Source organism: Melozone crissalis, unplaced genomic scaffold (genome assembly GCF_028551555.1).
Source record: "Melozone crissalis strain CALT ecotype California unplaced genomic scaffold, PUWL_Pcris_2 ptg000002l_1, whole genome shotgun sequence".
Lineage (NCBI taxonomy): Eukaryota > Metazoa > Chordata > Aves > Passeriformes > Passerellidae > Melozone > Melozone crissalis.
In genome coordinates, this window is record NW_026535780.1 from 11,246,072 (window position 1) to 11,270,834 (window position 24,763).

The following is a 24,763-nucleotide window of genomic DNA, read 5'->3' on the forward strand; positions in this document are numbered from 1 at the left end:
GTAAATACCTAAAGCATATTTATAAGCCTATGAAAACATGCCTGCATAAATATATCTTTTGTACCAATAACTCGAATATGGGAGCCATATATGGCATTCAGATACACATAAAACACTGTTTTTTACGTTTGCTTGTATTCCGCACTCAACGCTTTCGACACACAACGATCAACGCTGACAGCGCGAAAGCCCCGCGCACGCGCGCGAGGCTCGGGGGCGCGCTCAGCCGGGCACGCGCAGCGCCGCTGGCCCCGCCCCCACCCGCCCCGCCCCCACCCCGCGGGCGGGGCCTGCCCCGATAAACACGGCCACGTGCGGGGGGGCGGGGCCTGCCCGTGCTTCCGGCAACACGCGCCCGCCGCCGCCACATAAATAGCGCGGAGCGCGCCCGCAGCCACCGCACCGCTCCAGCCGCCGCTCCGGGTACAGCCCTGCTCCGCCCTGGTCGGTCCCGCACCGCTCCGGGTGCTGTCCTGCTCTGCCCCGCACCGGGTTCTGCACAGGTCTGCTACGCACCGCTCCAGTCGCCGCCGCCGCTCCCAGTCCCGGTGTTGGTCCCGCTCTGTGCCGTCGCCATGCCGTTCCTGGGGCAGGACTGGCGCTCCCCCGGGCAGAGCTGGGTAAAGACGGCCGACGGCTGGACGCGCTTCCTGGACGAGAAGAGCGGCGGCTTCGTGGGCGACATCAGCAGGTAGCGGCGGCGGCGCGGTCCGGCCCCGCTGCCGGACGGTGCCGCCAGGGGGCGCGGTGCCGGGGCGGGGGGGGCTGTGAGGGGCGGACGGGGCCCCGCGCCCCGGGCAGGCTCGGGGGCCGCCCCGGTGTCGGCGGAGGGGGGTCGTTGTCTGGGTGACCCCGGCCCTGCCGGCCGAAGGGCTCGGCGGCCCCTCTGGGCCTATAGGAAGCTCCGAGCTGGGGTCTCTCAGCCCCCGGCGGGGTCCCCACGTCCCTACGGAGGCTGTTCCTCCCCGGGCGGCCGGGCCGTCCTTATGGCTGTGGAGTGCGGCGAAAAATCGAGGAGAAGACGAAACCTTCCCCTTCCCCGCGGCCACAGAGCCGTGCCCCCGGGGAGCGTCGCCGGGCGTCTCTTGGGGGCCCTGGGGTGGCTGCTCACTCTCCCCCTCCCCACAAAACAACCTTGCTTGGGGCTTCTCGGGCTCAGAAGGATGATGTGTCTGAAGCCATAAATCCTCCCCAGGCCATGAGTAATGTACCTTACGTGCTGCTTGACTAATCTGGCTGCAAAACATCAACAAACCCCCAAGATGGTGCGGGCAGGAAGCTTTGCAGAGCGTGGGTGTCGTGGGCTCCGGCAAGATCGCTCCTGTCAAAAGCAAACTTTTCTCACAGAGCTCCATCTTCTCCTCAGCTGTGCGCTGCCAGGGTTGGGGTTACTGCCACGTTCCCACTGCTAGGGAAGGGTCAGGAATGCCCATGACAAAGGGACTTGGAGTAAGAGGGGATTTGCTCTGAGCCGCTCCTGAGACGCTATGGTGCAAGGAGGCTTATGTAGCAGGTATCTCCTGCTCTCTTTCATGTCAGCTGTAAGTAAAAATCACGTTTAGATTTGTAATTTGTAAATAGGTAGAAAAACGTCTGGCTGATGGTAGCGTGTTGGTAATACTGAGTTTAGCATGGGTTTATACATTCCTTTTCCCATTTAAAAGCAAGGAGGTGACATATTGACCCCGGGCTGAGGTTCTTGCTCAGGTCCAGATGCTCAGCCTGTCAAGATGCTGTGAAGAATTGTGTGGAAACCTGGCAGTACATAAACAGGGTAATAATCTGCCTCCCATGCTGGAGCTCGTCCACTGCTGCTGTTATGGTGGTTTCAGATTACAGAGTCATTCAGTAGGAAGTCAACAGGCAAGCGTGTGCTGTTGACATGTGAGATTTAAAGCAGATCCATCTTGTGCTCTTGGGCTCAGATTCTGCGACTGCATGGGGCGTGTTAACCTGACCCCCTATTGATTTTGTGCAACCATGATAAAACATGAGCTTGGATATTCCAAAACAACTTCTTCCTTGCTGCCGTATTCTGTTCTCAGGTTTTGATCCCCCCAGCAGGAAGCAGCATGAATGGGGGTACATGAGCAGCTGAGATGTTCTGCTCTCAGGTTTAGGTGGTTCTGAGCCAGCTGCAGCTGTCAGAAGTGTCTGGTTCCCCAATTTGTTGTTTCTGTGAATATTGTTCACCTTCAATGCTGCTGCTCTTCCCCTTCTGCAGTGCTGTGGTGGAGCCCATGGCAGTGGTGCCTCCCCAGAGCTCGGATGCCCTGCAAGGGGGATGCAGAGTAGGAGGAGGGTCAGGGTACTCTGAAAGTGGGAGAGGTTTCTTCTGCCTCTGGGGCCATGTCCAGGTGCCAAACCAGAACACCCATCAGGATCATGCCACAGGGGATTTGGATCCCTCCTGGCACTGAAACTCTGACTTGGTCACTTGACTTTTGCATATGCTGGTGGTGTGGCCACACAGCCAGTAAACAGAGGAAACAAGAAGTCTTGTCCCACAGGTTTCATTCCTTTACAGGAGGCCGTGCTGAATAGCTGTCAGAGGTGTGTTTGATATGGTGCTTGTGTTTGGGTTTTGTTTGAGATTAGGTAGTGCAAACACATGGCCTGTACAGGAAGCTTCCTGGCTGTGCAAGGGTCCTTGTGGCTGTCTCAGAGGAAGCTTCCCAGGGGCTGAAGCAGCAGCACCATGTTTTGGCACCTGTCAGAGCTCCAGGGCTGTCTGAGCCACAGTGGCTGAGAGGTGCCTGGGACCCTTCTTTGAGTTTAGGCCTGCATGCAGCCATGCTTCATCCCTTGCAAGCTGCTAGAGCAGTGGGGATGGCTCTGTTTTGTTCTCCTGGGTACGTGGCCTGTCTTTTCCTTGGCACCTGGGCAGCAGGCTGTGTGCTGGGCCTCTGCTGAGAGCTCCTGGTGCTGCTGCCCTCCCCTGCCACCCCAGGGATCTCTGCAGCAATGCTGTGGCTGCCCAGGGGCTTCTTAGTTTCGAGTTGTGGCTTGGATCTGCTGATTTGCAGGTCTGCAGTATGTGGGGATGTTGATGCACAGCCTCTTTGTAGCTAACCTTTCATTGCCCTTGAAGGAAGTAAGGGGTTATAGCTCCCTTCCCTAATAATACAGCTACAGCAGAGCTCCAGCAGAAGCAGGCAATGGGCAGTCTTGGCCAAGAGATCCTAGCTGTTAACTTGTGTAGTCACTACTATGTGGGGTCTGGAAAACCATCAGGAAAGTCTGAACCTCAGCTAAGCTTTTCCTGTAAGCCTGAAGTAGTATTTTGTGGGAACTCTTTTGTTAATAAATATTTTCAGTACATATATATGTCTTCAGGGATGTCTAAATATGTCCTTCTGTAGCAGACTGAGTGGCTCAGAGCAATCTGCTACCTACACTGGGAGGATATGGTGTTACTTAAGGATAGAAATAGGTTAAAGAGTGGAAAAGAACATTTCTCAGCAGTGTCCCAGCATGAACTGTGTAATCTCTGTTACCTGCTCCTGTCATGGGTATCTTGGCTAGCCCAGAATTGAGGCACCAGAGGTTCCTTTGAAAATACCAATACTGGATGTTAAAACTATGCAGATTACTTCTCAGGGGCAGCCTACAAGAAGGCAGCTTTGGAGGCCACAATAAAAACTTATCTGGTTTTTTTCTCCATGCAGGAAACATAGTGTTCAACAGAATGCAGAACTAAACAGAATCCTTGCTTTGTGTCATTCACAGCTTTTGTAAAAAAGATGATCACAACAAAGAGAATCTCTTCAACAGCATAAACTATGATGTTGCTGCCAAGAAGAGAAAAAAAGATCTGCTGAATAACAAAGCCAAGACTCAATGTAAGACATCTTTTTGGACTTCTTTTTAACTAAAAGTTGCTGCAGAAGAATGGAAAATGCTCCATATCTATGTTTTTTGCACAGTGCACGAAGAGCCTTCTAGAGCCTTGAAGGGCTTTGCGCCCATGTTTGACCTAAGTAGAGAACTTGGATTCAGTTTAACATGAAGATTTATGCCCCTGTTAGTAATCCCTGTTCTGAGGAGTTGTGCTTGTTGTGTTCAGATTTTTGTCATTTGTTTGTCAGGAGGGTAATTTTTTCCTATGGTACATTCAAATGAACCAGTTCCAGTATTTTCCCCCTGTAGACTTCCTTGTGCACAACAGGCTAAATTTATTCTTCCTTCCATATGCATGTTGAGCACTAATCTACATTACTGGAGGCTACAAGCCTGAATGTAAGCTTTGATCCTATCTCTGTGTGCGGAGTGCATGAAAAATGAAATAAGATTTCAGCTCACTCAAAACAATAGAAGGCTTGAAATCTTTCTGTGTGCACAGCGAGCAGCCGGGGTCTCAGCTGGGGCAGCACCCGGGGGAGCCTGCAGGGACAGCACGGCCTGAGTTGGGCTGACTGCAAGATAGGTACTGCAGTTACATGTGAAGGCTACAAATGTAAACACAGCCAGAGGAAATGACTTACAATTCCCACACTGCTATTAACTCATTGTGCATCCCCCAGGATTTTGGAAACTGTTGCCAAAAGTTGGCCCCTCAGTGTACTCAGTTCTCAGAACAAACAAATGTTACCATGACAGTTTTTGGCTGAATTCTGCTGGGACCTACCATTGAAAAGGGCTTGGTGCAGGGTCAGCATGCCTGTAACTGAGACTGGGTCTGTCCTTGGACTTACAGTACCAGGCAGGAGTACATTCCATAGCTCCAGTTCATTAATTTACAGGTTGCTTTAGGAGTTCAATTATTTTCTTTATGGAAAGGAGTCCAGCAGGGTGGGGAGGAGAATTTTTTTTATACTAGCAGTTAAATTGCCAGTGTGTGGTGGAAGTAGGGTCAAAAGCCCATGTGAAAATGGAGTGGGAGAAGGACTGAGCAGCATAACTGCTTATAGTACAGGCTCTTCTGCAAACAGAGTTAGCAGTGTGTGCTGGGTATTGGGGAGTTTTTATGGGGAATGGATGGGACAACTCCCATTCTGAGGGAAGGGAAGGGCAATTAGAAATAGGAAAATTTTGGTCCCACATAGTTTTTTCTTTTTTAGCAAGTTAGCTGCAAGCATAAGCATGTTCCTCTGAGCCTGACCTCACTGCTGAAAGCTCTCTCTTACATGCCTGGTGTCTCATGACATTTTTGCTCAACTTCAAATTTGACATACAATCCCAAGCCTGTAACCAAGGTAATAAATAGTTAATAAAATCAATAACAACAAAACCTGGCTGTCAGCCACACTTACTGTCTGGGACCAAAGAGGCGGTGCTATGGTATATCTGTGGCTGGGAGATTAAACATTTACAGTCTTGAGCTGTGTCAATGAAACAGAAGCCTTTTCTGAGGCTTAGGGCTACAGTCTCAAATGAAGCTGTACAGAAACAAAGCAGCTCAGCAAGTTGCTAGATTTGGTTTCAAGTGTGGTGGTGTAAACAAAATAATTTAATTTATAGTAAAAGACAGTGGGTGTTATAAGCAGAACAGGGATACAGCTCTCTGAGGTGGAAGATTAACTGAGTGAGATGTCTTTGTCCAAACAGATTTTCACCAGGAGAAGTGGATCTATGTTCACAAGGGAAGCACAAAAGAGGTGAGTGCCTCTCCAGGTTCTTTGTTCTCTTTTCTACTGATTTTTACAAGCAGTGGAAGATCCTGTGCTGATGTAAATCAGCAGAAGCTCTTAAGAGATAAGTGGAAGATCTGGCTTGTGGCTGGAATTTTAGTAATGATTTTAAGCCCCTATCAGGGATCCAGGGCTTGATGTACAAGGCTTTGTGTTTAAAATATGACTTGTTTGCTTCCCTCATTTAAAAAAAACCAGCCATTTGCAGGCCAAGTCATAATACTGTTCTTGGCTTTCACCCAGTACAGTCCTAACATGGAAAATCATTGGAATTTATCACAAGGGCTCGCTTGCACTCATGGAGAGAAGCTGCTGTAGGAGACTGCTCTGAGCTCACACTGTATACTGAACCCCAGGAATGTGTGGCTCATTCTCCCACGTAAATTCATGGGTCATGAGCAGAGCATGGGTCTCCCTTGGGAAACCACCATAATCTACACTGGGCCATGCCCACTCTTGATGTCAGTAAGTGCAGCTCAGCAGGAGCCAGGCCTGCCTCCTCTGGCTGTGAGCTGCTCCCATGGTCTGTACCCATCAGCTTGCTAAAAAGAGTGGCTCTGGGTCAGGTCTGCCTGGTGCTGGCTGGACTCAAGTGTGCCAAAACATGACCCAGAGTGTTTCTTCTTCTCAGCGCCATGGTTACTGCACCCTGGGAGAAGCCTTCAACCGCCTTGACTTCTCCAGTGCCATCCTGGACTCCAGGAGGTTCAACTACGTCGTCAGGGTGAGTCCAAGGCCAGGGCTTGTTGTGATGTGATGGTGGTGGAGGCTCTGGACTGAGCCCCAGTTGGGTAATGGGAAGCACTGGCAAAGAAGAGATGTCTGAGCATGCATGGGTGTGTTAGGCTTTTCTGCATGAAGAAATTCATGGAAGTTTTGTGTGTGGATAGATGCACAAATCTTGTCTTTAGTTTATGAAATGGAAAGAAAGGAAAGTGGTGATAATGTGGAAGATGAGCTGTCCTTACCCTAGAATTCCTATTACTTTTCAGTTGTGTCATTCACTTTTGAAACCCAAAAGGTTTGGCTTCTAATTCCTGAGTTTTCAGTTTCTGAAAAAGAACATGGGCTGTCTGCAGATGCCACAGGGCACTGGAGACCTCTTTGCTCCAGAAGCTCCAGTCTGAGGTGTGTGGAGCCTTGTCTCCATTGATGTGGTACAGGAGAGACTCAGGAGAGCTGAGCATTTTTGGAATGAGGGGATGGGGTGAACCTCATGGTGGCACTGATCTTAACTTCCCTGTTAAGGATCACAGTTGCTCTTAGTCCTTTGTGACTGGCAGTGGTTTCAGTGGGTGAAACATTTGTTTAGTCTTGACAACATTAGTTAATAAAGGAGTCATCAGCTTCAAGTTTCCCATGCTCTGGCTTTGCAGAACAGGTCAGGGCTTGGTGTGGCCAAGGAGGTGGTAGTGGTTGGGGGACCTACTGTCCTGAGAGCTGTGCATACTTGTATGTTTACCTGCAAATTGATCTTGAATTTCAGAATGCTTAGCAAGATTTGGAATTCAATAAGGTTTTTAAAAGTTATTAACTTGAGGCTGTTTATGAACAGCTCCTTTTGATGCCTTGTGAGCAGCTGATCACTGGTGAGGCAACAGCTGCTCAGGTGTTAGGTTCTGGAGCAAGCAGCAGTGGTATTGCTTTCCCTTTGAGTCCAGTGTCATGAAAAGTGTCTAAGGAAGAAATTATCTGAGCAGGCTCACCTTGATTTGTTCACCTAGGTTGTCCAGGTGACAAGTCACCTGTGGAAACTTCTGTCACCCTGGGAAGGGTACAGGCATTGGGATGATGACCCACTGGCTGGATAGGAAGGGCGATCACTTGGATGTCCCACAACAGGAGTGGTGGCAGGGAATGGGGACTCTGGGGGAGGCAAAGCAGGATCCAAGTCATGTAAACTCAGGCTCTCCTAACTCTGCTGATTTTGGGACAACTTGTTTTCCTGCCTGTGCTGAAGTGCTCACCAGTGCTGAGGTAGTGGAGTTTCCTGATCTTGGAGAGATATATATACACACACAGCCGTGTCATCTTCAGGGGGATTACTGGAGAAGGAACAGTTCATGCCAAGGCCATAACCCTTTAGTCAAATATAAAGAAGGAATGTAAAATAAAACTTGTTTAGTGCTGCAGCTATCCCTTTGGCAAACTTTCTTATGACAGTGAAGAACTCCAAAGACCTCTGCTGAGCATGACCTCAGGCCATGCTGTGCCACATGATGGGCTTCTGCTGCTTGGCCCAATGTGATAGATGTCTCATATGGGACTGCAAAGGTGGAGCAGAAGTCCCACTAAATTTTTTGAAGAGCAAATTTAAATTTCAATGAAGTCAGTGGGGTCTGGTGGGGGAGCTCAGGCTGATCTTCTCTCTTTCTCATGAGGACTACATACACAGCACATTTGGGATGCTTTTATCAAAAACAACAGTTTTGAAAGCTATGGAAGCTGACATGTGTCCTTGTTTCTACAAATTACCTCTCTTCTGAGCTTTTAAGAGCAGCTTTCCCCCAGTAGTTTTACAGATCCAGTACTACTGAGAAGTATGAAGGTTTCTAATTGAGGTTGACTTGTGGTTTGGCAGTTTGAAGAAGATATTAAACCTGGTACCATGGATCAAACTGTAAAATTGACTTCTTAAAATGAAAGGCTTGTGTCAGCCAAGTCTCCAGTGGATAGTAGCTCATAAAATGCCTTATATGCCAGATTTACTCATGAAAAGCTCTGCCTAGATGTGGATCATGTTTATGGTCCTTTGCAAGTCACAGGCCTCCTAAAGCACATGGATGGGCAATCTGTCACATGGAAAATGCCTTGAATATTGGCAGGCAAAACAATTTTCCCTTCCTTCCCTCTCCTTGTTCTCTCTAGTTCCACTCCTTGCTCAGGGTACCTGATCCTAATGTCATGCTACTTAATTCATCAAGCAAATGCTTTTCAAGGAAGGGAGTTTGGAACTGGAGACTGGGAAAGAATATGACAATGTCTGTAGGGGAAGAAAGGAGAGAAACAGCTGCAGGTTTGAGGTTCTGCTGGCCACACCCAAGCTTGCCCTATACAGACATAAGCTGCATCACTTGCTGGTAGCAAAATGGGCTCTCAGGCTTAACATGAGCTCACCTTTCTGAGTTTCTCCAAACTTAAGTGAACAGTCCATAAGTGTCTTCAGTACTTGCTTTCTTGTCACAGAAGTTTGTGCTTTAGATACACCCAAACTAAGTTCTTGGAGTTTCTAATGGTGCCCAGATGAAATGGGCACCTGCCTTCAAGTGGGGTGGAGGTATGAGCTGCAAGACACTTGGCAGGTATTTTTCATGGCCAAATACCATCAGCTGGAGCCAGTAAGTCCATGTAAGTGAAGCAGAAGAAATTTTCTTCTAACATCAATCTTATCCTGATGGTCTGCTGGTACAGCTCTGGAAGTGCCAACTTACAGGTATTGGTGTCATGACTTGGTCCTTGCTGCTCCTTCAAATTAGTGCATCTGCTTACATGTTACAGAACAGTCAGTGTTCCCTTTTCAGGGCCAATAAGGAAGTGTGTGGTTGACCCAGAGGACCCAAACTGTTTTTGGTCTGAAGTAGCCCTGGTTTCTCTAAGCCCTGGTCTTAGAGGTTTAATGAAAAGACTGGAAGCATTCTGTAGGCATAATTAATGGGAGCAGAGACAAAGGTGCCTGCAGCCCAGAAGTTGGTTTTCCTTCAGGAACACTGTGTTCAAAGACAGGTTTTGCAGCCTGCTTCTTCAGAAAGGGATTTCTCATATGATGATTGTGTAGTCCCAAGGGAAGGTGCTGTTTCTCGTCGTAAAAGCTTAGGTCATGTTAAGCAGCCTGGCCACAGCTCTTGTAGAATAACATGATCTAGGTTGTGTGCAGCCTTCTAAAGTAGTCTCTTAAATTTGTTTCTTAAGTTTTAATAGAGGTTAGCTCCAGGAGTCCTGGATTTGTGCTGTCCTGAAGGAATATCAGCTGGATGCTGTCTCATGAAGATCTGTCAGCACCTGCACTGTAAATCATTATAACTCGCCTTGCCCTGGCTCCACCTGTCAGCTGACAGCCAATGTGACATTGCAGCCACCAGAAGTGAAGGGCTGTGAGAGCAAGGTGGGGCTAGAGGAGGAATTTTTCATTTTTTCTGAGCAGTCCAGATGTGAGGAGTCACATCCCCAACCATCAGGAACTTATGGATGCCCATAAGGTGCAGTCCAGCTTTCATATAGCTGGCTTGAGGTATTCAGTGGGGAATTGGCACTTCAGTAGTTTGAGACTTGTGATTTTAATCACTACAGAGCCCTTCCCTTTTTCAGTCAAGGTTGTACTCTCCTGCTCAGCACAGCAGGATTTTTTGGCTCTTTGTGCTGTAAGCCCCAGCAGTGCTTATTTGGGGTGTGGATTGCCTGCACACCCCTGGGTTGAACCAAGACTGTGGCCAAAGTGCCATCTGGCTGTAGCAGGTCTGAGCAATGCTGCACACAGTAGTCATGGTGCTCAGCAGTGTTTTCATGGCCCTGAAGCAGGAGCCCTAGTTCCCTGCCACATGGCACTGTTCTGTTTGCTTTTTTCTATCTTGTGCTTATGGGAGGAGAAGGATCTGCTCTGCTGCTGAAGCTGAGAGACTTTGTTGTGCTGCTGCTCCAGATGGGTGGCTGGTGGGTTTGAGCAGGAGCCCCACTGCACTCAGGGGAAGTGAGCAGGTTACTGCCATGCTGGGTGGGCTTTGGGATACCTACTGCATCTCTTGCCTTTTCTCTATAGCTCTGGCAAACCTCTAAGAGCAAATAAAATAGGGAAGGATTTTTTTTTGTGGAGCTACCAGGTCAGCTTTCTCAAATTCTGAGGAGCTGGAAGCGTGAATTTGGATCTAATGCCCTGTTTTCCAGAGGTGTTGCAGACTTCCCAGCTCCAGTTAAAACTGGCTGGAATGCAATTACTTAGTGTATTTGAAAAGCAGGCCTTTTAAAATTGCTCTTAACCTTTCCCTGTGCACTCTCTCCTACCATCTGTCCCTCTCAGCTGAGCGTGGGCTGGACTTAATGCAGCCACATCATAACACAGGCTTGCAGCTCTCTGGTCTTTTTACCCTACTCAGCATTAATCTGAATTCATCCGTCTGCTTTAGTCTGTATTATGCAAGTGGCAACATTAATTTATTTTTTTTATACTGCTGTAGACCCCAGTTTGGCAATCCATTAACTGAGATCATAATTGGGGACTGTGCCAACACTAAAAGACCCCCCAATGCACTGGAGCATTTGGGGCACAGATGAACTGTACTGCTTACCTGGTTTTTGTGTATTATATGAGCACAGAAGAATAAAATATCTTTTGATTTGGAGGATAGTTAGTTGCTTCAGTCAGTGGTCCCTGGGGAGTGGAGTAGGCCTAGAAGTATTCACAACATAGTTTTCATATGGAATTTCATCCTGTGTTTATTGCTGTAGGAGAAGGGAGGTGACACATGATATCTGAGCTGGTTCACTGAACATAAATTGAACCTTGGTAAACACAGACAGGGAAAATTTGAATGTGTTCCTTTGGCTAAATTAATTTTGTACCAATTTAGTGTTCCTCAAGGAACTGAGAATTTTATCCTCATTGTTCTAAAAGAACACCCCTGGTGTCCAGCTCCTCTGCTCTTACATTACATGATGCTTATCGCTGTGTGCATTTTGGTGTTTTTAGTAAGGGGCACAATGTTGCTAACACCCAGCCTGGAGGAAACTGTCTCTGTGCCAGCTCCAGAACAGTGCAATCTGGAGACAGCAGTTGTTTGTGCACAGACAAGCTGATCTGGGTGCATGTGTGGCCAGTGTACAGATGGAGTCTGGCAAATTGATCACTATAATCAAAGGTCTGAAGGCTAAACAGTTTAGGGTAACAGAGTACTACAGACTACAGTGGGACATTGGTTGAGTTTTTTTCCTGTTTATCATCCAGTATTTAAAAAAATAAGGACCTTTTATAAACTTTTCAAACATCATGCAAGCTGCCTTGTATTTAGTTATTGTGGTCTCATTTAGCTGATACAGCCAGAAAATCCACTGATGCTTGTGCACCAAATATTCCCCAACTCTCCTGCATCTCCCATTTCCTCCAAACAAGCCAAGAAAACAAGCAGCCTGTCCTTGACAGGACTTAGTGCAGGTCTTTTTTCATCTTGGAGTTCTTTTTGGTCATGTGAGGTGCAAGATATTAATAGAATGTAAACTCAAAGCCATCTGATGGTGGTGTTGGCCTGGATATTAAACAGAAGAAGAGATTGGTCACTGAGGCGACTTCACTGCTCTTAAGTGGCAGTCACATGCCAGTGCCCCAGATGAGCAGGGCAGGCTGCAGTAATACCTCTCCCTCAGCTCCCACTTCATGGCAAGCTGCCGGTGACTTTTTGGATGCATTCCTGTCATTCTTACAGCAGGGCAAACAGTTCAGCTCATGACTTATCAAGTCCAGTCAAAAGCCATCTTAGTTACTTGACACAAGTAGTTGCACCTTCTCTGGACTCTCTGTGGTGCCAGCAATGGGATACTGGAGCTGCAGATGATAAAGGATTAATAAGCTGGTCATGTGGCAATGTGTTGATTGATTTGTAGCATAAAAGGTTTTTCCTTTCTAAATTAAAACAGAAGTCTATGTACATCCAAAACAAATGGACTGACACGTGGGCAGGCTGTGCATTTATATAATGTTGGGGGAAGGGAGAAAGGCTTGTAAGATCACAGGCCACATGTTCTGCAGAGCATGTTCCATAGGAAATTTCCCCGGCTGTCTTGTGGCACAGAGATGGGGAAGAGAGAGTATCCTTCTGTTAACAACTGCAGCCCAAATTCACTGCTCAGCTTGCCCAAGAGTCAGGAGGTCAATGATGGGAAGTAAATTCTAATTGAAAGTAAAAGCAAGATTTCCATTAGGGAGGTTAACCAGTAAACAGGGCAGAGAGGGAAAGGTGGTTTGTTACTGTGGCTGTTAGAGCTAAACAGGGAAGGAAACTTTGGGAGGGAAGGGGTTTGTTGTGGGGAGGATTTTTGTTCTTCCTACAGTACTGAACCTTTCTGTCGTGGTGACTGCGCCCTGACAAAGCCCATGCAACCAGGAGGTGACGTAAATTGTGGAGTCTGATTGTCATTAATGGTCTGTCAGTGATGTGCCCATGCACACAGGCATTTGCTCGTGCTCCCTTATGACACTGCTTGTTTGTGCCCCAGTGTGGGACAGTGACGCTGGCTGAGGCTGTTCCCTTGGTGTCAATAGTGGCTGCCAGTCCAAGCACCACTGTGGTTTCTCTGCATCTCTGAGCCATGAAATCAAGTTCCCTCTCCCCCCACAGTGAAGATAATTAAATGCCTTTTTTCCCCCCCCTCACCTTTTGATGTGAGTTTAATTATTTGGCCTCTGCTCGCCTTCCCTTTTGCATTACTTTGCTCTGTTGTTCTGTCTCCTTTTTATTTTCAAGCAGCAAACAAGTCTCTGGACTGTTTTGCTGTGTCATGTGACTAGGAGTCAAGATTAGAAAGGTATCTCTGTGCTCTAAGGCTTGCAACTTCTATTTTTATCCACAGCTGTTGGAGCTGATAGCAAAGTCTCAGCTGACGTCACTGAGTGGCATTGCCCAGAAAAACTACATGAACATTTTGGAAAAAGTGGTTCAGAAAGGTAAGAAACAGAAATGGTGAAGAGGAGTCTGATTTAATCTGGTGTACTTTGGTGAACCACATCCTTAACAATAGTCAGGCAATGCAAAATGGGTGAAGAGGGGCTCCACTGTTTATTTCTGTAGTGCACTTCTGCTTTCTTTTCCTCAATGAAGGGCTTGGTGGGAGGGGAAGGAATTTCTGTAGTCTGGTAGGTGTCTGAGAGGTGACTCCTCCTTTCCCAGCTTTGCTCACTGCCACCTCTTCTGCATCCTACTGAGTCCTATTTCTGGCTGCTCATGCCCTTGGCCAGGCATATCTGCAGTCCCTGCTGCTGCCTTGCTGGCATTGTGCTGTACCTGCTGCTCCCACTGCTCTGGAGGGGTCTTCACCTGTTCAGGGGAATGAATTGTGCTTGAGATGTGGCACTTCCCTCGTGGGTGTTTAGCTGTCCCTAAAGCCTGGGTATTGACAGCAGCCTGTTGTTATACATAATGAGAAATGTGCATTAGATGGGGAAGAGGTGCACATAGATAACTTCTTGCACAGTATCAGAGGGGAAAACTGGCTGGTTGCCAGTGGCTGGAATGGGAAGTGCAGCAGATCTCATCTGCTTATCCTGGGAGGCTCTCTTTCCATCTGCTGTCTAACCTGCTGTGACTGGCTAAGGTTTAAGTGCTTTCCTCTAAAAAGAAAAGCACAGGCTGGCTCTCTTGGCCTGTGAAGTTACAGCAAATAACTTGCCTGAGAAACATGTAGATTCAGAGAAGGATTTTGACAATTCCTATTTTTAACTTTTCCTGTTCTTCCAAAGTCCTTGAAGATCAGCAGAACATCAGGCTAATAAGGGAATTGCTGCAGACCCTCTACACATCCCTCTGCACGTTGGTTCAACGCGTCGGCAAGTCTGTCCTGGTCGGAAACATCAACATGTGGGTGCACAGGATGGAGAGCATTCTTCACTGGCAGCAGCAACTGAACAACATTCAGATCACCAGGGTAAGCACAAATACTGAAAGCTAAAAATATTCTCTCCATCATGAAACTTTTTTTTTTTGTCAACGGCTCTCGTTTGGGTGACTGCTTCCCACTCTACTCTCAGTGAAAGCACAGACTTGAAAGGGCCTGGAGTTGCCAAAATAACTGGATGCTTTCCTAGCATTACTTGACTCCCTTAATTCAAACTCAATGTACATAACCCAGGATCATGCTTGAGGTTACTGGTCACAGACTGGCTTGAGTCCATAATGGCTTTGAAGTACTGTGTGAACAGAGCTGGACAAAAAACCATCTTCCCTTCCTCAGTCCTCAGAGGCCAGGCCTCAGTGTGAAAAGTCAACTTGGGCTTTCTCAAATTGAGCAATTGCCTTCAAAACTTGCTTACCAGACAGCCAAGGTTTTTAGATTTGTTTAATCTGTAAATTAAATGCAAATTTTCAAATAGCTGCATAACTTCATGCTTCCTGGCTGAAAATACCAATGATTCTTCCAGTAGTCTGGAGTTACCTGTTCCAGCTGGATGAGTCCTGCTTTTACAACATCTGTTTTTTCAACAGCATCTGTGGGGATGGGAAGGATGTTTTAGATGATAAATTTCTAGACTGGCTTTACATGGGAATCAAATCTGAACTTGTTTCCTGTCACATAATCACAGCAGGTTTGATGTTGGACTAGACCTCTGGATGTCATCTGGTCAAACCCCTCTGCTCAAGCAGGGATACAACAATAAGTTGCCCAGGACTATATGTACATTCCTTACTCCACTGAAATGCTAAAGCTTTCCCCCCATGCTGACATCTGTTGATGTTCTCCTTGTAGTCTTGAAGAACTCTGCCTATTCAGGCAAAAATGATCAAAATATTGCTTGTGAAAGGAACTGCCTTTTATACATAGTTGTGTAGGTTTGCAGACACTTTAGAAAAAGTAAATAAAATACATGTAGAACATGCAAAAAAAATTCATACCACTGCAGATAACTTCAGTTCAAGCTGGAACAAAACCAGATTAATTCAGAGAAGGGAAGAAGCTCAGCTCTGTGCAGCCAGTTACTTATGGTGCAGTGAACTTGTGGTGTTTCTGAAAGGAAAAGTGTCTTGCAACACCAAGACCTAAATCTTTTTTAAAAAAACCCAGAAGATGTAAAACCAACCTTGAAAAATGTTGTATGTGCCATAGCTGCTTCAAAAAAAAAAGACAACCTTCTGCCCAGAAAATGACAGCTTACTGATCTGTTCTGGTCTAATCTATGTTCTTTCTGCAAAAATAAGTAATGCTTGAAAAGTTCTGGAAAAGAGTACTGAGGGAAAACTAGTAGCAGATGAGCTTTTGGCCTGATCCAGAAAACCTGTAAGGATTTGCTTGAGTCACAAGTTTTTGGGTTTTTTTCAGAAAAAGACATACAAGTGTGAGCTTTCTTTGTTTTTTGTTTTTTGTTTTTAACCCAAGAGTCTCTGAGCTTACTCTTGCCTGTTGTGCCCTAGCAAAGCTTATATGCAGCCATAGTTCAGAAGAATGCAAAATGCAGCCTGGCAAGGAAGAGCAGTGGGACACGATCCAGGGATCCAGTGCATTTGTCCTCCCCCAAAAAATGTGCCAGGCTGTCATGGAAAGGAATGTCCTCCAGACACTGTAGGGACAGTTGACTCCTCCTGGAGTGATTGTCAGCTCTGCCTGGCAGGTGGTGCTGCAGGAATGGATGTTTTGGTTGAGGAGCTCAGGTCCTTGCAGGTCCCGGCAGTGTCGCTGCTCGGCGCAGGCCGGCACTGAGGGAAGGCAGGAGCTGCTGCTGTGCTGACATACTTATTGTTCCTTGGAGTCTCCCATGCCGTGGGATGGCTGGGGATGGGACCACATGATTAAAAGCAGCCTCATGCAGTGTGTCCCTGCTGCTGGTGGGCTGTGTGCTGCTTGTTAGAAACAGTTAACAGCTCTGCCAGAGATGAGGCGGGTGCTGTGACTCTGCAACTTAAAATAGCAGCCTCTCTGTGCAGGGTAAAGGATGAACTTGGCACATCTGTCTAACATTGTTTCTTTGTTGGAGCCCAATCCTAGAAGCTGCTGCTTGCCTTAATAAGGCTGGGGCTGGTTTTGAAGCTGCAGCTGGTGCCCAGGTTGTGGTCCTTGCTGACGCCTTGCTCCTGTGTATAGCTTGGATTTGCCCTGAGTGCAGGACATGCAGATCTCCTGTGACCAATTTGCCCTGGAGCTGTACCCCAGCTGGACTTGCAAAATAATCCTGGACCCTGTGGAGGCTAAGCAGAGGTGGATGGGGCTGCCTTTTGTCTCTTTAGGCTAGGATCTGCTTTTGTGAGGCTGAACAGCCTGGAAAACCAGGGCTGTGGGAAAGGGGCAGGTCCTTCAAGTGTTCCCAGAGGAAAAGCTAACCCTGCCAGCAGTGACCTGGGAACCCATGCTGTGAGTGCTCACCAGCCACTGCTGTGGTTGCAGCAAGACCCTGTGATGATATAAGCTAAAACCCATGTCAGAAGAGCATGGGATTCCCAGCAGTGTAGCCAGAGCTGAACTTGAGAAGCAATGCCCATCTGCCTGGAGGTGGAGAGACCTGGATGGACAGTAGCTGATACCACAATACAGCCAATGTCCTGCTGTAGTGAAAGCTGATGGTGATACTTCAGGGAGCAGTCTCACAAGTATGGATGTAGGGTGGACAAAAAGGAGAGAAGGAGGCTTGGACTGCAACTCTCCTAATTACTGTACTACAGATAAATGTCCTCTTCCTTGAGGTTATCCCAAACAGTTATGGGGCAGAAGATCCAATATATCCATGTTAAATGTCTCCTTTATTTAGAAGAGGGAACTGCTGCTTTGTTCTCTGTGTGAAGGAGTTTTTAAAAAAGCAGCAGTTATGCTGCAAGCTAGGATTTCTTAGGTTTCCAGCTTCCTGGGAGCTCAGCTCTGTGTGTCTCTTGCAGCCTGCCTTTAAAGGAACCACGCTCACAGACCTGCCCCTGTGTTTACAACTGAACATCATGCAGCGACTGAGCGATGGCAGGGACCTGGTCAGCCTGGGCCAGGTGGCTCCTGACCTCCAGGTGCTCAGTGAGGACAGGCTGCTGTGGAAGAAGCTGTGCCAGTACCACTTCACAGACAGACAGGTATGAGGAGAGGTGCAAACTGCCATCAGTTTTTGGTGTTCTCTCCCTCCCCAGAAAGAGTGTCTGCCCTGCATGTTCTCTTACTTGGCTGGCTCTTGGATCTGAGGACTGTGCAGCAAGCTGATAATATAAGCTGGCATGGAAATGGCTGTGAAGATGATTTATATAGAGGGTTTTACATGCCACAGCAATGATTCCTGAAATAGGAGCTTGGGGAATTAATCATACACTGAATTTCAATCCTAATCCAGGTGGGAACAACTGCATGACTTGAAGTTGCTCCTTGCCCCACGTGTGCAGGGAAAACGTGCAGGCAAGCTCCAGCAATCACCCTGACGTCCCAGGCACTGACACCCTTGCAGAAAATCTTTGTGGATGTGTCCATGAGCTGTACTCCCTTGCCCTTTAGAGCAAGAAATCCCCTCTGAGCTGTTCTGTGAGTGATGGGATGATATGTGGAAAACAGCCCTGCTGCTGCCCACTTTGTACCTGTGTAAACATCTCTGGCAGGGAATCATCTGGGATCATCTAAACTTCAAAGCAAACAAACAAAAATCACTCTCTGTTTATGGGTGAATGTCTGGGGTGTTTATGCTAGACCTCTGCACTTCAGAAACCATGTGCCAGATTTCTCTGCTGACCTGGCTTTATTTACTCACTCTGAATCTGACTTTGGAAGTGACTCTCAAGGAGTTATTTCTTTTATTAAGTAAATTCAAATCCAGTCTCTGCAACTAATGAACCCTAAAAGAAAAATGGGTGTCTCCCAAACTAATATGGTAAATCACTCTTACAGAAAAATACCTCAACTTTTACAGCTAATCAATTACTCTAAATTACTCTACTTGCTGTGCTGCCTGCCAGGAACAGTGGTCAGAGCAGTATGAGAGAGCTCCCAGGGTTTCAGACCTCCTATAGTGAGGTTGATGAAGGCAGAACAGACCCTCATAATGGTGTTGAGTGAGGCTGTTCCCATCAGGAAAATGCTTATACCTTTTTCAGCTATAAATAGAAAGTAAGAAGCTGAGAAGTGTTCAAAGTAAGAGCTTTCTCAGTGTTGCAAGGGAACTGTTATGGCACTGGCAGGGTTGACATGTGAGGGAGGGAACACCATGAGCTGAACAGACCAAATCAGTTTTTTGACCTGCTATAATTGTGTGCATCTTTTCTTTAAGATTCGCAAACGTCTGATCTTATCTGACAAAGGACAGCTGGATTGGAAGAAGATGTACTTCAAGCTCATAAGGTGTTACCCACGGAAGGAGCAGTATGGTGACACACTGCAGCTGTGCAGGCACTGCCACATCCTTTCCTGGAAGGTACGAGGTGCTGGTGGGACAGACTTGACTGGGGCAGGAGCTGTGGGGCATCCAGTGCTTCTCTGAGTGCAGCTGGCTTAGGCTGTGGCAGTTCATTTGCCTGCATAGCCTAGTGAATCCCTACATCTTAATTCTCCCTCAGCTATTAAGGCCCTTTCTTCTCTGTGCTTCAGAGATCCCAGCTTTATCTTGAACATGAGCAGTGTCCATTGGGGCCAGAGGGTTGGAAAATGGGGGGGCATGTTTTAGGGCTGCCTGCAAGAAATCATTTTAGCACTGCCAGCAGCTTCCTCTACCCATTATATGCAAATGGAGGTCTTGGCAACAGGATTAGCTGGAATGAAAGCTGATGGCTGCAAAACAGCTCAGGACAAAAATCTGCTGACCACTGTGGTGATATGCAAGGCATGTCTCTGGAGTTAAACTCCAGTAGCTGATGGTAGGCTCTAGCCTCTCTTCCCTCAGAAGGGGGGAACAGAATTAATTGGATCCTTGCTGCTTTTTTTGATGACTTGCCCCTAAGATGTTAATTCCAGTTCTGAGCTGTCTGCTATTCTGGGCTCTGCTCTACCTATTTGCACATGGGATGTCTGGCAGAGGGGCAGTGCTAAGTTGGCTGATGCTTTGGCAGCCTTTCTGCAGCCTCTCTAAATAGAATTGTTTTCTCTTTCCCAGGGTACTGATCACCCCTGCACAGCCAACAACCCAGAGACTTGCTCCACCTCTCTTTCACCACAAGAGTTTATCAACTTGTTCAGGTTCTGAACTTGGGTCAGCGCAGCCTATGCAATTCCTACAGGACGCTGTCACAGAGCTTGGACACTCCATTTGTAAATAGTGTAAATATTCATGTTTGCTTGAAGCTCCTGAGTCAAGGAACAAGAGGATCTCGGAGAAGAAAGGTGAAGTTGCTCACTGACAAGCAGCACTTAAGGAATACAGACTTCCATAGGAATGGTGTATAAATACAGCATGTTGTACAGAGTCCCTTTTTTATCATCAGAGTACAAGATACAGGGCAAAAAGACCTTCATTTTTTTGTTTTTAGAAGTTAAAAATGAATTTGCCCCGCATCCATTTGAGAACTCTTTTGGTTTGTTTCTAATAGAGAGAAAGCAATACGAGGCTAGGACTGTTGAACTGTTCCTCCATCTGGTTTTATTTAGCATACATATTTATAAGTATGACATTTTAGAAATATTTATGAAAAATATCCCTGTGACAAGTTTAATAATACTTTTGTGTTTTTAAAAGGACACATTGTGAAATACTTAGGATAGAAATCTAGCCTACTTGCGAGACAGAATCGCAACACACCACTTTCTACCTCCAATAGATTGAGTACCTTTCAAACAAAACTCCAGTGTACAATGTGAACTTTTGTATTTTGTACAATGATTTAAAGGGAAATGTTTGTGATAGTAAGCATCTTTTCCTGTATTAATGCTTACCTCTTTACATTAGTTTTCTTGCTCTACTCAGTGCTTGAATGCCTAGATGATAGGCACCATACGAATACCTAAGAATTTACTCCATCCTCTTTTGATTTGTTGGTTTCATAAAAGACCATGCAAATGTGACAAGAGAAGACAAAAGGATGAGCATTATCTATAAGGGAGGAAGTTCTATGATAGGGAAACAAAGGACTGGATTTAATCTCACAAGGTAAATTCTTATATGCTTCATTAGGTTAATTGCACTAGTTGAAATCCTAAGTGAGGTTAGAATCTGTTTTTTTGAGCCTGTTTTCCAACATATACACTGCTCTGTATTCCTACTGCTGTCAAGTGAATTCAGTCATCTTGGAGCTGGCAATATATGGGGGAGCTGGGCCACTGAATCTCGTTAAATGATGCGGTTTTTATTCCCTGCAAGACTGGCAGCAAATGTTGTGTGTCAGAGCCCTGGAGCTTAGGGAGTGATTGGTACTTAGTCAGGGCTTGGCTAAGCAAGGGATTTCCAACATATTGATATCTTTGGTTCTTTCTCCATGCCAGGGGCAAAGACCCAAGGACCCTAGTCCCTTCTGCTTCCAGTGCTGAGCTGCTTTGTGGGATCCTCTGACCCTAACCCAGAGCTAAATTTTCAGTCCTATAGAGTAAGTGGCCACTTCACCATGGCTGTGATCTGGTTCACTGTCTCCTCTGTTGCATGCAGTGCTTCACTTTTCTCTAGAGTGGAGCTTGAAGAATCCAGCTCCTACATAGCAGTCTGAAAACCTGCAGTGGAAAGTTTTTGCTGTTTGCTAGTGGATTTCCTGTATAGCACTTTCTCTGTGTATGATGTAAGCAGGATACCTCGTAAGGGTAAATATTTAGTGGGTTGTGTGTGACTATGTACAAAAATTTTGAGGAAAAGGAGTACTCAGGACAATTCAGGAAGAACTACTTGAGTTAATTATTGTTAAATATGCTGTTCCTTTTTTTACATTTTTATAACTGACTTTGAACACTTTTCTGCAGCTGTTTGTATTTTAAAATGACAGTATTTGCATTTTTGCAAACTAAATCACTTTGCATATTCTTGGAAGAGATGTGAAAAGGGAAAGAAACTGCCTCTAGATGGAGCAGTGGGAAGAGGGGAAGAAAACATGGAAAATGCTGTCAAGAACTGCCCTTCTCCAGCCACCTAACAGCAAATCCTGAGTTTTTGCTCTTCCAGGGAGTTCTGTGAGCCTGCACCACCCTTAGCCCAGAGCTTGTCACTCTCCAGAAATGAGGGGAAAGCACATGCAGGATAACAAGCTTTATCTTGGTGTTGATGCCCCATTCATCAGTTTGACTGCTGGTGGAAAGCATAAGCCTCCTGATCATACCCATGTCAACTGAAAGTGATTTAAAAATTGCTACCTTGGAAAAACACTTGTGCTTGTTTGGGGGATGTTTGTGAGTAAAGGAGGCAAATTTCTGTTTTCCTTCCTGCGTTGATGGCAGCGGGTAGGCAAGGCTGAAATCTGGCTTCAGTGAGTGAGGACATTAAGGAGTGAAACTTGCAAGTGAAGTGAGTGAAGCATTGCCACTGAGTTTGGAGAGTCCTGTAGCTCCTTTTTCCAGCAGTGAGAAGATCTGTCCCTTTGGCGTCTTTTGTTTCCAGCTCTGACTTGGGGTTGGTTTGTTTTGTTGTTTTGCCTCTGCCACCCATGGTGAGCCAGCCTGTTGTGATGGGGAGGCAACAGTATTTTGGTATGAAATGCTGCAGCATTCTGCCTACTCTGCATCTGTGCTCAGCCCTTACCCTCTGGGAGATTGGGACACTGAGTGCATTTTAAGCTCAGATTTGAATCTGGCCTACTGCATTCCTATTGTAAGAAGATGGGAATTCTCAGCATTGAGCTGTGATTTGGGAAGGTCTTGGCTCCAGCCATTGCCTCTATCAACCCTTCACTGGCCTCCTCTACCCAGAGACCATGGGTCATGCTGACAACAGATTTAATGTGCAACTGAGGCTCCTAGTTTTAAAACTTACTTCAATTACTGTATGTTTTATTTTTTAGCACTGTAAGGGTCTAAGTGCTGAAGATGATTTGTTATACATAGACACTTGTCTGTTGCTTGTGTGAGGTCTTGGGATATTGCTGTCAGTGTCCAAAACCAAGCAACAAACCAAGCAGCTACTGTATGGAACAAAATAGAGTAAACAGAAAGAAACAGAATAAGCCTTATTCAGTTATGCCTCAGTCATTGCCCTCCTGCTGCAGCAATTGTCAAAGATGGCCTTGCTCTCTTTGGACACCCATTGTTTCTTGGGTGGCTGGTACAGGGAGATGTTGCAGTGAATTCAAGACTCTTGGTTTGTATTTAAAACAAAATGCTGTTGCATCCAAATACCTTAGTCATTCACAAACAAAGCAATCAGTATTTTAGGGGTGCAAAGGCATCTGCCTGGCTGAGGGTGGCAGGGTTACAGAACTGACAGTGATATCAGGGGCTTCCAGGTGGGATGGTTTAAGACTGCTCTCTGGCAAAAAGGACTTCTTCATTTTAAGGCAATTGTGGCAAAGCTGTTGTGAAGGGAAAAACAGACTTTTGCTTGTGTTTTGGAAATGGAATGTTGTTTTCAAATGACATTTCACTTTCCAGTTAGTTGATGCATTTCCATTAGATATGCATCGGTTCCTATACTAGGAAAGGAGAGTTTTTCCTCTCTTTGGGGTTTTCTCTTGCCAACATCTCCAGGGAAATTTCATTGTCTTTAGAGGATGTATTAACTAGTGCAACAGCATAGACCATGGTGCTGTGAAGAGGAAAAATAGATCCATGCAAGGGAGGAGGCTTAGGAAGGGAGAGATCCTGGAGATCTCTGTTTCAGCTTTCCAGAAGAGGCCAGTTTTTGATGTGGTGGCCATTTCAAGAGGCATGATTTCAGCTGTACATACCTTAAGCCATTTACACTAACTATGGTATGCTGAAGTTTGATCATAAAACGTGTGTACCTCCTCTTATGTTTTTGGGTTTCTTTTTTTTTAACTGTGGGAGTTGCTAGATCCTTCATTATGTAAAGTGATTAGGAAAATGTGTATTGCTCTGAAGACATTGCTTTGTATGTAAACATTTAATTGCACCCTGCCACTTTCTGTATATGGGAATATATTTTATATTGTTTTTCTTGCCCAGGTTTTAAACTGTTTGTATTCCCATTTCTGTTTGACTTCAATTACTTTTGGGAAGCTGTCACCTTCTAGAATATGCACAGGTACTAAACCAGCTTTTCTTGCCCAAAAAATTCCTTGGCCCTTAGTTGCTAGAATTTCATTTAGAGCAGGAACATTTCAAATCCTGTTGTGTAGCAAACAAATCAGATGTGCTTTTCATACTGAGCTCCTGCTTGGTACAGCAAAGCAGCGTTGTTCTCCGCAGTTGTCCTTACAAATGTGTTGCACATCTTCCCTGTAGATCAGCACCTTGCCAAAAAGACTTAGCTTTAAATTAAAATGCCCCTCTTGTAGCTGGCCTGTTTGCACAACCCAGGCCCTGTGCAGCTGATGGCTGATCAGGCTGGTACTGACTCCCTCCCTCCTTCAAGGGTTGGGACTCTGGTGTTCTGCTTGTGCTGCTTTCTCAGCTCTTTGCTTGTCCTGATGCTGGTTCCAGGCTCTAAGCTGTGGTCAGCCCTTCCACACAGCTGTCAGTCTGTGGCTGCTGGCTCTGAGTCTTTACCAGCACCCAACTTCTATCCAGTGTCTTCTTCCAGTGATTTTGTTGGTAGCAAATCAGCTTTGCAGGAGAACAAATCAATCTTGTCCTTGACACATGCAGTCAAGTATAAAGGTACTCTTGACACCAGAGAAATTCCCTCTCTATTGACCAAGTGTTGCTGCTTCTCCTCCTGGGAGGGCAACTGAGGGTGGAATTGGCTTTTCTTTAGCCATCCTGTGCTGCACAGAATGCTAATGTGTCAGCTACCAAGAGAACATTTTAATTTGAAATAGAAAATAGGCTCATCTTTAGGAACTAATCTACAGTAATTATAAATACTTATATATGGAAGAGAGCGTGTGTTCTGTTTTATTTTTCCTTGAAGTTTTAACTAGAGATGATATGAAGTGAAAGGCATCCCTTATATAAGACTTCTGTTTAATATTATTGTGTGGTTAAAATCCTTCCATTATAAATTTGCACACTTTTCTCCTCTTTCCTTGCATGTTCAACTGATTTTTATAGCTGTTCTGTGCAGACAGTATTTTTGTAAAACATTTTTGACACTGAATTGCAATAAATGTTCAAACAATGTGAACCACAGAGTTGGTTGTCTCATTGCTTCCAAGGTGGTGACCTCATCAGCCTTGAGCTCCTGATGACTGTAAGCAAAGACTGTTGTGCAGGAACATCCAGAACTTGGCTCGCTGTCACAGCAGAAGATCCCAGATAGAGCTATTGCTTCATCCCATCTCACAGGGAAATGAGCCCTGGCTTCCAGCAGAACCCGTGCTCACAGGGAGCCTTGTGCTCATCAGTCTGCCCACAGCACAGGAGTGAGGCTGCCCCAAAAGAGATCAGCAGTGCTCCCACTCATCTGAGACCTTCAGCTCCACCTTATGGCTTAGAAAATACTGGGGTTTTTCCAGTCATATTGC

General features: G+C 46.1%; 1 protein-coding gene across 1 annotated transcript; it reads left to right on the forward strand.

Moving 5' to 3' along the window:
- The first annotated feature begins 406 nt into the window (after positions 1-406).
- FBXO32 (F-box protein 32) lies at positions 407-24,409 on the forward strand. The gene is made up of 9 exons (XM_054290663.1): positions 407-691; positions 3,730-3,842; positions 5,548-5,597; positions 6,262-6,354; positions 13,185-13,278; positions 14,071-14,255; positions 17,189-17,371; positions 18,547-18,690; positions 19,366-24,409. Exons 1-9 carry the CDS (start codon positions 576-578, stop codon positions 19,453-19,455), a joined length of 1,068 nt encoding a protein of 355 aa, XP_054146638.1. The 5' UTR covers positions 407-575; the 3' UTR covers positions 19,456-24,409.
- Positions 24,410-24,763: the final 354 nt, after the last annotated feature.

Coding starts and splice junctions, on each gene's coding strand:
- FBXO32 (XM_054290663.1), top strand. CDS start 576: ATGCCGTTCCTGGGGCAGGACTGGCGCTCCCCCGGGCAGAGCTGGGTA. Junction 5,598..6,261: donor ACAAGGGAAGCACAAAAGAG/GTGAGTGCCTCT, acceptor TCTTCTTCTCAG/CGCCATGGTTACTGCACCCT. Junction 14,256..17,188: donor ACAACATTCAGATCACCAGG/GTAAGCACAAAT, acceptor TGTCTCTTGCAG/CCTGCCTTTAAAGGAACCAC.